Genomic DNA, 12,649 nt, shown 5'->3' with positions numbered 1-12,649 from the left:
GTAAATGTATTTAATTTAAATTTTATAAGTGACTTATTGATTCTACCTGCTATTTATTGATTTGATTAATTATTTAAATCATATTAAATTTGATTTGTTATAAGTTATAATGCGTACATACAGTAGAACGCCAACGTATTTTATTTTATGATAGATTTATACTTTTATCAATAAAATGGTTTCTCACTTAAAGTTGTGTTCAAGTTTGAGTCGAGACGTTTGTGGTCAATAACACTTTTGGAAAAGGAAGCAAGACACTACGCGTAGAACTGACCTCATATTCAAGTACTCATTATCGTGGTCAGTTGTTTGAGAGTATAGCGAACTGACGTGACATTTAATTTTAGGCTTAGTCACCAAAGAAGAGTTATAATATAATTTATTATATTATAAGTATTTACAGTATTTACAGCTGGTTTCGATTTTTACTCGTTTTGCGGTCTGACCTTTTTCAAATTAGTTTTAAATCCACACATACCTAAACACACGTAAATTGTAAATTCCACATATTTATTATCCCGGAACATCATAGATAATAAAGAATTCTGTATAATAATATTATATAATATATATTATAATTAACCTGTACCTACATAATTAATGTAAGTACCTATTACCTACATAATATTAATTTTATGACAGGTAAAAAAAAACAGTGAAATGTACATTTACTTTTTGGTTAGGTACCAAGAAAAAAGTAGCTTCGGAGTTGACATGAAAAAAGTCAAAATTGGTGCAATTTATTGCGCCACCCACACACACACATTACGTATATTTACGCAACATAGTTCATTAGTTTTTACACGACAAACATACCTTATCCTAGCCGTGTATTAACACCACTATTCACAATATTACTCATGTACATTACACTTTAAGGTTATGGTCGGGCTCACGAAAAGTGAGCGCTGGCTGCCGATGGGGGAGCTTAAATATTGTCGGGGCTAGGGGTTCTCAGATTTACTAGTATTGTTTTGTATTACCGGGTGACGCGACGACATGCAGTTCGTCTTATGACATACTTCAAATACTTCGACGGGAACGTGTTCAATGAATATTCGAGCTCCACCCATCGGCCGCCAGCGCTCACTTTTCGTGAGCCCGGCTATAGTCAGTAGGACGAGTTAAACGATAACACACAAAACAATAGGTACCTAACCGTGGATTATATACGTTCTCAGTTCAAACGGTATTATACAATATGTTTGATTTTAAGGCATTCCTACAAGTTCCATTTTATATAGAACTCATATACAAATAAAAATATGCTTTTAATTCAATTTAAAAAAAAAAAAAAAAAAATGATAACTTCAAATACTAAGCGTGAATATTTATTTATTAAGTACTTTATAAAATACAATATGTGAAAATGATAATCAAAATTAAAAAAAAAATACCCATGATCACTAATTTTATGGAAAATTAAAATGTTTTCGTTAATCTATTAGTTATATTATCAACATGAATTAAAGAAAAATTAAATGTTTTTTTTTTTTTAAAGTTATTATTTGAAAAATTAGAATCAGGGCAATAAATTGTTTATGTAAAAACATACAACCCATCAACCTGCCTTCCAGTAATATCTAGACCCTGAAAAGTTCAGTTGTGTTGAGTTTTTATGTTCTACTAAGGCACGCAAATATCTTATATTGTTTCTGGGTATGTTCGACCGCAACAACATTGATCCTTTGGGGGGTTTTTCCCCTGGATAAGATAACATGCCTTGCAAGCCATTGCATGATGAGGTACCGCCAATTGCCACCTTGTGCATCATGGAGTTCCTCGTCTTGAACATCTTTTGTGTATGTGAGAACAAGATAAATAGAAATCAAATTAATCAACGTAAACAAAATACTATGTGAGGAAGTTCAAATAATAGGGAAGCACGTATCTGTGTTAAGAAGCGTAAATTTGTCATCATCTAAAAAACTACATGGTGGTTCTAGGTCGTTTTGTACGGTCAAGCATTAAAAGTGCAAAACGCCGACACTTTGTACGGTCGGGAAAAAATTTTAATTTCAGAACGCGGTCACTATTTGTACTATTATATATAGCACATTATACATAAGGCATATATATTGTATATATAAGTTATATACATAAGTAGTAAGTATATATTATAATGTCAATTATTAAAATGTAAAAATGAAAAATTAAATATAAAGTAAATCACAAATGTTTTAAAATATAGTAGAACAATAGTTAAATTAATTAAAATTTTTATAGCTAACAGGTTAGATAACAGCCAAATGTTATTTGGTGCTATAATATATTTAGAAATTAATTTAGAAACTTGATAACCTAATTAAATATAATTTTATGTGTACAATAGTATGAAATGTCTGTGTTATGCAATCTAAAGTTTTTGTTGACCATACAATGTGTCCGCGCAACGCATTTTAAACAATGCGTTTGATGTATATAATATTATACCCTATATTATTACAATTAAATGCAAATATAGGTATTATATTGATTATTTCAAAATTGAAAGTACGAAACTATTAAAATAATCTATTCTATATTTAGTTATAGTCCTTTCATCGAGTAAAGCTGTAGGCTACATAACATCACGCTACGACCAATTAATAGAAGTGCTCAAACAAGGATTTTGAGATCTACGATGGCAATATTTGTTTATAAATGGTTGCTATTGGTTAATCGGGCAGATCAGGTACAAGCATGTATTAAATATTAAATATTATGAAATCGAATTTAAAAAGGGTTAAATTTGGTTTTTTTATTCATTGGATTTTAGTACGGTTAGATTAGGTTAGGATTATGTATTAATTGATTATATTAATAATTCACCGTACCATTTCAAAATAAACTTGGTAGAACATTGACACTTTAGAGTTAAATCATACACTTATGTACAAACAGCACTGTTAGATTGCCTAACTGATAATATACTGCTGTCAACCAGAATTTTTATTCCAGGCAACAGAAAAGTTAAGATAAATTTTGAACACCGCACACGGAATATTAAATAACGAATTGAACAAAGTTTGAGTCATATAGAGTTGGTACATTTAACGGGCAACGAAGTGCACATGATCAGATAGTTTATTATATTATATAAGTAGAGAGTAGTTAATTTGATTAAAAAAATACATTTTTATTAAATCCTGATGAAGCTATATAATCTGTCTCAAATAAGCGAGTAACCTCAGGTGGCTACTTATTTTGGAAGGTTCCGTAACACCACTATAGCAATAATGTTACACGACACCAATGTTTAGATGGCATATTAAGGCTGTAGGTACTGCCTATACCTATTGCATAATAAAGCCAACCCATTTCCGCTGCATCCCGCCGACTGAGGTTACAATTATATGAGACAGACTAGTAATGAGAACCTGAAAACATATTATTATCTAAATTGATTATGATAATATGGAATTGAAAAAATGGAATGGTCTATTTTCAGTTAATTTAATAATAAATTCAAATATGTTTTCAGATGCGCTGGTTGGAAAACCAGTATTATTTTAGGCACAATATACTTACGATACATCTGGTGCTGTAAACCTCCACCGGTTCGATGACATGGCCGTATAGCTTGTACACTTTTCTATTTTCGTATTTTCCTAGCGGCGTGGCTAATTGTGTTATACAGAAAAACACCAAATTGTCCACATCTCCATAGCCACCTAACGACAGAATAATAATAACGCGTGAGCTCGATGAAAGTGGTATGGCATATTTTTAAATCATATTGCTACATTATAAATCGTATAGTGATAATTAGTGGAGGTCTTACGTCTTATCCCGCATTGAATAATTAACAGACAATCTATCAGATTAATGTGTTCAGTAGTGCCGTGTAGACACGCGGGGGTGGTGACAAAGGGGACAGATGAGATAGGTATAAATTATTGGGTGCAAAAAAAATTGTTATGCTTATTTTTTGGTAGGTGTTTCAATTCTTTCTTATTTAAAATGAAATTGTAAGAGAACAAGATTCTTAAGAGGACACCCGCAAGTCTTGTCTCCGTCTTACAAATGTACAACATAGCAAAGACTGCTTTGCGTGGGACAACTTTTCTCGCACCATATTTGCTATAGAACTACCAAATCTTAACGACACGTAAAGAAGAACTTTATCTGCGCATAAACGTGCTTTTTTTAATAGCACTATCCAATCAAATTTGTATAAGCATAAGAAAAAAAAACAAAAAAACGAAATGTTTAGAAGCAAATAACTTTTATTGTATTTATGTTATCTGAAATATAGGCACGCTGTTGCATGGATAATTTTCTACCCTATATGTTTAGACAATTTGGAGCCACTACTACAAACACAGAAAGATAAAAGTTGTCCTGCGCAAAACAGTTGTTGGTATGTTGTACATTTGTAAGACGGAGACAACACATGCGGGTGTGACGTCCTCTTAATATATAAATATATTTTTTTATCATATTATGTAGGTATTATTTTTTTCTAATTCAACATAAATTATTTCAGTTTTTAACTAAAATGACTAGAAATAAAAACATTTAAATTTGTGTTAGTATTATTATTTATTTTTTTTAAGATAAGTAATAGAGTTATAAAAAGTGGTACCATCAAGCCATGATGATATTCCTATAGACACATTTTGTATATAACATAGTGACATATATATTTACCTATATTATAAATATAGTACATTTTGCAAAAAATGTGATATAGTTGGGATAAATGATCCTGTCTGGGCAATATGAATTGTAAATCAAATAGTTAACAATATATTTAGTGTGTATGTACTATATTCAGAATAGTTGTATGTTATATTGGAATACCATTTTTGGAGTCGCAGAAACAGTGTAATATATCGTACTATAATAAAATAATAAATTTATCCACGTACCTGGCACACAAACACCGTTCTTATAACGGCCAAACTTCAAACTGAATACATTTATTTCGCTCTTTTCATGAGTAGTTAAGAATTCGAGTGATGCACAACCCATCACCAATGACGAATTATCATCGTTGAACATCACATCAAAATTTGCAGTTACATTTGGTGGACATCTGCCTTGCATAGTCATCTCTATAACACATAATATATCAAATCAAATAGGTTTTGTGTTTATAATTGGTAAATAGAGTAATAATAATAATTATTTTTATCATTTGTGTTATTATAAATGGGTATGAAATTAATAATAATAATATAATAATGGGTAAATAGTGAAAGAATAATAATAATGAATATAAAGTTGAAATGAAAATAATATTTATCCGAAAACCAAAAAACTGAAAAAAAAAAACGTTCATAAAAACATATAATAATTGTAACAAGCTGAGTGGTATTATAAGTTCGATTAAACGAGTAGCGAGATGAGAAAATTCATGCCGGTACTTGCCTTCCATAATAATGTCCAAGTCGAATCCAGGATCGGCTGCCCCCCCAATGGGAACGGTCTCAGCTACGACTATCGCCACGGTTATAACTGCTACGGTGAATATATTCATTGTTGCGTTGCCTTTTATGCAAGAGAAAATCTCAGTGAAAATCGACAAAATCGAACAAACGATCGGCAAAAAAATATAAAAATATCTGGATGGTCGAGAGAAACGAGACGGGAAGACGGGTAAGCCGGTGAACTGTAGCAAGTCGGTACGCGGATCGCACAGTGGTAGAGAGACAAGCTTCGCGAGGTTTTTTATAAGCCGCCCATCGGCGGTGGTTGTAGTGGTGGTCGTGTCCCCTTCACTGGCTACAGAATACATAATATCTGACAAATCACAGGCTTGTATCGACCAGTACTCCCGCCTACCAACCAGTATTTGTATTACAGTAATAACAATAATGTGTTTATCCGTATGTAACACCGGCGCCGGATCGATGGCGGGGTGAGAGCGGTGATAACTCTCGAGTTTTACGGGGTTCCACCATGCGGGATAATATTATACATATATATATCGACCAAGGGTGCATAAAAAGCAACAGGTTTTTTTAACGAGTTTTAAACACTTTTTTTATTGTTTAAAATGTTTTTTTTTCGTTTACATGGTTTAAACTATATACACCTTTTTAAATAATCCCTTGTTTACTTCAAGACTATAATATCTGCAGTATAATATAACAAAAAAATTTAAAAAACCTTGTTAGTTTAAATCGTAATTCTAAAAATAAATAACAAAGTTTAAAACACGTTTTGAAAGTTTTGAACATTTATGTTAAATGAATTGTTTAAAACATTTTGCGACCTCTTGTGAAATTGAGAAACGATAGAATACTATACCTCAACGACCGCGACGGCTACGAGACATGCTACAATTTGCATTAAAACGGAATAATTAGAACAGTTGAACTATGTAGAAATTACAAATCACTTTTATTGCTTCTACGAAAGCGAGAAAGAAATTTAATTATATTGTTCCTGCAGTGCCTCCACGGTATACAATTTTTTTTTGCCTTACAAAATTATATGTACATAACAATCTAACGAATATACTACCATAAATGGGTACCTATATGACGTATTGTATATTATAACATAAATATGCAATAACCTTGTTGATAATTCTCTCTTCTACTATTTGTATTTGAAACATATTTTCGTACGGTTGTGACCGTAGGTGTAAACAAACACGAGGCACTCAGGGACTGCCGCGGCAAAGCTATTGCATAGCTATTCTGTAGCTATGTATCATGTAATCATAACTAATTATTATTTTTTATTTTTTTTTTGATATAAATTCAAGTTACACTTTTTGAGCGCCAAGACCGAAAAGAAAATGACAACATGAGTTTTTTTTTGTTGATAATGATAAGCACCGTACATCGTATACATATAATCAAATAAATACATTTAAGTATTCTGCTACGTTTCGAATGCTACGACGTTTTCCGCAGCGTTTTCCGTCGAATTAAAAATGTGATGGTTTATATCGGAGCAACTATATAGGTACACGACGGGCGTAATACGTCGCGTTACCCTCCGCGACAGAAAACGCCGGTTGTCTTGCGTATTTTGCCGCGCTGTGTTAGGCCCGTCGTTGTAACTATAGCTGCTCCGATATAAACCGATGCATTTTAAATTCGCCGGAAAAATTCGACGGCCGTGTACAGCCCCGGCCTACTACCTGGAAATATACCGACAACAACCTTCGAACGCAGATGATGATAATAATAATAATAGTAATGATAACATCTAACTGGTCACGCTTTTTCGTTACGAAAAATTTCTTTTCAGTCACCACGCCTGGCCTGCGATAAAAGCTATGCAATAGTTTAATAATAGGTAATAGCAGCCTTTTGCATTTAATAAAGAATCATATTTCTTTAAAATTTGAAAATTTTAGGATGTATAGTGCAAAACCCAAAAACTGTATAGGTATTAGGTAACTCTTATATGTTTTTCATGTGTTTACATTTTTTTGAACCTAAATTCTATTTTTCATTTTATTTGACTGGGCTTCTAATTTTATTAGTTTTTAATTTATGTTTACCTTATAAATAAATTATTGCCCTTTCTAGAAACAAACTATTTTTAATTGGATTGATGTACCTAATGATGTCATTATTAATATTTCTATATTATGGAGGTACTTACTATCATTGATTATAAATAATATTATTATACCATTATTAATACTTGTACTACAGTATTTTTAATGCTAGGTAGATATAATATAAACAATTAAACAATAATTGATAATGTCTACTTATTAACACATACATATTTAAGATTCATAGTACATTTTCTTCGAAGGGGAAAATATCGAGTTGCGTTACGTGCTGCCGCGTTACATTTGTCAATATTTTGTATTGCGGGCAGAAGTGAAATTTGGGCAAACCTCAGTATTGCCTGGACAAAACGCGAATTCCCCACAATCATTAGGCAAAATGTCATATTTTGGTATTTATTTTGCCTGGTTGTGACCAACCTCATTTGGGAAAACTGTATATTGTATACTTTTATCGTAAGAGCAAAACCGTAGCGTCTTAAATACCTACACTAATAATATTAAATATAATTAGTGACTTTTATCGTACGATTTTAATACGATAATGAATGACCACACGTACTTTGTTAATTTATCATTTTTAGAATCAGTGGTTTCAATTCAGTTTTTAGTGGGGGGAGGGGCGAACTTTTTGACCGGCCTATAATAAAACTGAAAAAAACTGGTCGCTCACCGTTAGTGGTTACTGATTAATATTCCCAAATGACGCCACTACACACCTTATCTAATAAGTACAATAATATACTATACTTCGTATTTTACTGTAAGCGTATGTTAGTAGTATATGTTTTTAGCAATGGCTAGCGAACTACGCGCGTCTGGTCTTAAAACTAAATTTGAAAAAAAACTAAATTAACTTACAAAAAATGAATGTAGTGCTCTAATGAGTGGTAATAATAGAATTATATTTAAATGTCACATATATTTTAAATATAAATTTTGCTTTAACAAAATATTTTATCTCAAGTAGGTAACATACTAATATGTACCTATGTTAAATAATATTTAATAATACATAACATAATAGTTTTTTTTTTAATGTATGTCCATAGTTATATTTTTTTTGTTGTATCAAAAATAGACAATTTTTATATGCTCAAACGTGTGTGAGATCGATGGTGATTAGCATTTTTCAGTAAATCTACGTGCTACTTATTGTATAATATGATACCCAGGTAAACTTACTTATGTTTGTTTATTAAATATATTCAAAATCAATTATGTGACTAAACAATAATTAATATTTGATTTATATTTAATTAATTTTGACAAGTTCTTCAATTATTGTCTATTTTATTTTCATAATATTACGATATCACAATATAATATTTCGATTATTATTCTTTTAGTCCACTCACTATTTAAAAATTTAAATACGATTGTGTAAAGTATAATAATATTATAACCCTCCATTCAGATTTCACAATAGGGCGATTATTATAAATTATATTTCAATACGCTGTTATTCTGCCTTAATAATCAATCCGTAAATCCTTCTGTTAGGGACGCTTAAGGATGCAAAACTTTTTACACAATCGTCGACCGACGTTTGGTAAGTACTATGTACGTAATTTTATAATATTACACCGTAGTATCGTCCTAGCTACCTAGGCGGAGGAATGTCTCTACAATAGCTGCAAGCCGCGTATAGCATATTATTCCTCCACAGTTTCGTGAATTTACGATTACCTAATTACTACCTATATACTCAACCGTCGTAAGTACCTTTATATTTTGAAGCCACATAAAACCATTGTTTAAAATACGATTTAATCGAGTACAGTGTACTTACAAAAAAAAAAAAATCCATGAATTTATAATCTATTAATTATTTATTATAATTTTTTTTTAATTTTTTTAATTTTATAGATTTGTTTATTAATAATATATTTATTGATACAAAAAAAATAATTAATAGGAATTTCTGATAGGCACTTAAAAGATGTATTATGCTCATCAAATATATTTTGCCGTTTTAAACAACTGTTTTTTATACGTAGCTTAAATCATTAATAATTTTTAAACCAAACTATGTTTGATTAATTTAGATGTTTAAAACATTTTTTAAACAAGAGTTTAATACAAAATATGCCTGCGTAGGTGTTATAAGTACCTACTATGGCAGACGAGTGTAATATATTATTAAGAGTTTGCCTTCGGAACCAGAGCGAACACGTACGTTGCGACACACCGAAATATTGGAAAATGTTTGCACCAATATTTGACATGTAATTAGCATGAATTTGCATGACTAAAACTAAAATTTGCATGATATGGGTTTAACAGCAAAACCCAAAATTTAATGGGCCGGGATGGAGCAACATTGCGCCAGCCCAGCCCAATAGAAAAAATATAGTTATATACTACCTATATAATTATGCCAATATTTAGCACGTCATTAGCATGAATTCGCCCGACATTTGATTATAGTTGAAAACCCGTTTTATTGGTTTTGCCGTTACGCCAGCCCGACCCATTATAGACTTTTTGTGGTTTTTGCAAATATGATACTGACAATATTTAGCACGCCATTATCATGAATTTGCAAGGCTTCAGACATGTGCGATAATAAACAGGTAACTATGCAATTGTTTTTCCTCGCCAATGTTCCGCTGCAGAGAATGCATTATACCTGCATATATAATATATAATAACAAGGGACACCTGATGAAAAAAAAAAATAATAATACTTAAACGTATGGCAAAAATTTATAATTAGTAAATAATTTACTTATGTACTTAGGCAATTTCCAAAAAATATTATTTTGTAAAAAGTTATTACGTTCCAAATTAATTTAATCAAAAAAATATTGAAATTTTAAAAAAAATTCTAAAAAATAAACTACTTGACTTAGATAAAAATTGTTCTTATAATCAGATTTGGAAAATGGCTATTTTGAATTTATCCAAAAAAATTTCAAATTTTAAATTTTTATTTTCAGTCTTAAAAAAATAAAAATATTATATGACACGTGTAGCACAAGTGACTATAAATCTGTATATATAAAAAGACTTGTCCTGGGTGATTCATCATCGCCTAGCCGGAAATGCTGAAGCTATGGATATGACATTTTCAGTGAATGTACTTATTACTATGTATAGGCACACTAAGAAAGGATTTTTCGAAATTCGCATTTTAAAGAGGTACTCAAACAGGGATCTCGAGATTCAGGATGGAAATTGGAAATTTTATTTTTATTTATTTTTTAAATAGTTGCCATTGGTTACAGTCTACAGTAGAAATTAGTATTTATTTATTATAGGTTTACATTGGTTATTTGGGCATATCAGGTGACAGGTACAAGCTAGCACCAAATCAAATTATTGAACATTGCAGCAAGTTACATCCAAAAATAGTTGAACAATCATAATTTTTTTAAGTTGCAATTTTTTACTGATAACGGAGTGCACGGGTTCAGCTTGGTATGAATGTTTGTGTGTAGATTAGACCTCTGGAAAGAAGATAGATAGATATTATTAATTTAATAAGGACTAAATTTGGTTTTTTTTATTTATTGGATTTTAGTACGGTTAGGTTAGATTAGGATTTTGTATTAATTGATTATATTAATCCACCGTAGGTGGAGTTAAGTAAAAACGACAAACTTTGTATAACTTTGATACCTACTTTAGAGTTAAATCATACACTTACGTACAAACAGCTCGGGGTCCGCAATCTACCGCAGGCAGATTGCCTACCTGATAATATACTGCTGCGAACCAGAATTTTTATTCCGGGCCACGGAAAAGTTAAGATAAGTATTGAACACCATACACCGATTATTAATAACGAATTGAACAAAGTTTGAGTCATATAGAGTTGGTACCTATAATTAACGGGCAACGAAGTGCACGGGATCATATTTATCATTATTACCGCTAGAAACATTTCAATACGTTTTCATTAACCGTTTTTTATATTAATTGCCGATCACATTAAACGATAAAATTTGAATAAAAAATTAAACATATCAACGTCTGGAGGCAAAATAAACAACCAATCACGGGCGAAGCTTTGACGGGTCGGCTTGTTGTATATATAAAAAAAAAAATTATAACAAAAGTTATTTCATCAGTTGTCATCCTGTTACACCCTGTATATATGATTGCGTATTCGGCTTTCGTTGGAACGCAAGCCGTGGATAATGCAGGACGATATATTTACAACCTGTATCCACGCGCTACCCAGCTTAAAACCAAGACCAAATTTATACTTTTTGCACCATGGGTCAACAATATTTACCCCCTACCCCCACCGCAAAAAAAAGTAATCCGTTTTCTAATTGTTTGGTTATAGTTATTTATTTATGAAAATGTTGTTAAAAACACAGATCACGATGATGCATTTTTTTAATTACTGTCAAAATATAATATATTATTATAACAACGTAGGTACACACTATTTGTAAATTATAAAAAAATTACAAAAAGGAATAGTTATCATTGGTTGAAAAAATGAGAAAATTACGCCAAATGGCCGCATCATAGTCGTGCAATGCAAAAAGGTTTTCAAACAAATTCTTACCAAAAAAAAAAAAAAATGTTATTTATATAATTTGCGCCTCACAGTGGGATGAAACACGAATTTAGAGTGCCAAAAGTACCATTTTTTAAACTAAAAAATTATTGGTTTCTTTTATCAATAATTTATCGTTATAATATTATTCTGACGCTTAAACCAGAATTTCAAAAGAATTAATTAACATCCACCTGGCTTACAACTGTTAGTATAAAATATATATGTCGCATCCACATAGTGAAACCACTCATTTCATGAACTGGATATCCAGATAGTGAAATTTATCCAGATCGTGAATTTTGACGAAAATACATTATATGGACATCCATTTCATGAAATGGACATTACCTATTTTGTGTACTTTGTGTAATTGTTGTAAAACAAAATTCTTATGTTATGTAGCAATAAATAATTATATTATATCATAGTATAGTATAGTATAGTCAATAAATTATATCATATTGCATTATTTTATTTTTCATAAATAATTATAAATAGTTATAATATACTTTTATATATTGTTTTATGAACGAAAATATACCAACTACATCATATTACATTACAAATATTTTTATTTTATTTTTTACGATTGATTATGACATTGACTGTTATAAAGCATACTTTTTAATATCAATAAAGATAATAATAATTTATCCGTGATCTAT

At 30.7% G+C, this 12,649-nt stretch overlaps 1 protein-coding gene across 1 annotated transcript; it reads right to left on the bottom strand.

Moving 5' to 3' along the window:
- Positions 1-1,529: 1,529 nt before the first annotated feature.
- Positions 1,530-5,464, bottom strand: LOC103310887. Its single transcript, XM_008190343.2, has 4 exons — positions 5,356-5,464; positions 4,854-5,039; positions 3,511-3,653; positions 1,530-1,795 (listed from the first exon to the last, which is right to left on the bottom strand). Exons 1-4 carry the CDS (start codon positions 5,462-5,464, stop codon positions 1,562-1,564), a joined length of 672 nt encoding a protein of 223 aa, XP_008188565.1. The 3' UTR covers positions 1,530-1,561.
- Between the last annotated feature and the right edge of the window lie 7,185 nt (positions 5,465-12,649).

This window comes from Acyrthosiphon pisum, chromosome X, assembly GCF_005508785.2.
Source record: "Acyrthosiphon pisum isolate AL4f chromosome X, pea_aphid_22Mar2018_4r6ur, whole genome shotgun sequence".
NCBI lineage: Eukaryota > Metazoa > Arthropoda > Insecta > Hemiptera > Aphididae > Acyrthosiphon > Acyrthosiphon pisum.
This window is presented reverse-complemented; position numbering and strand designations above follow the sequence as displayed.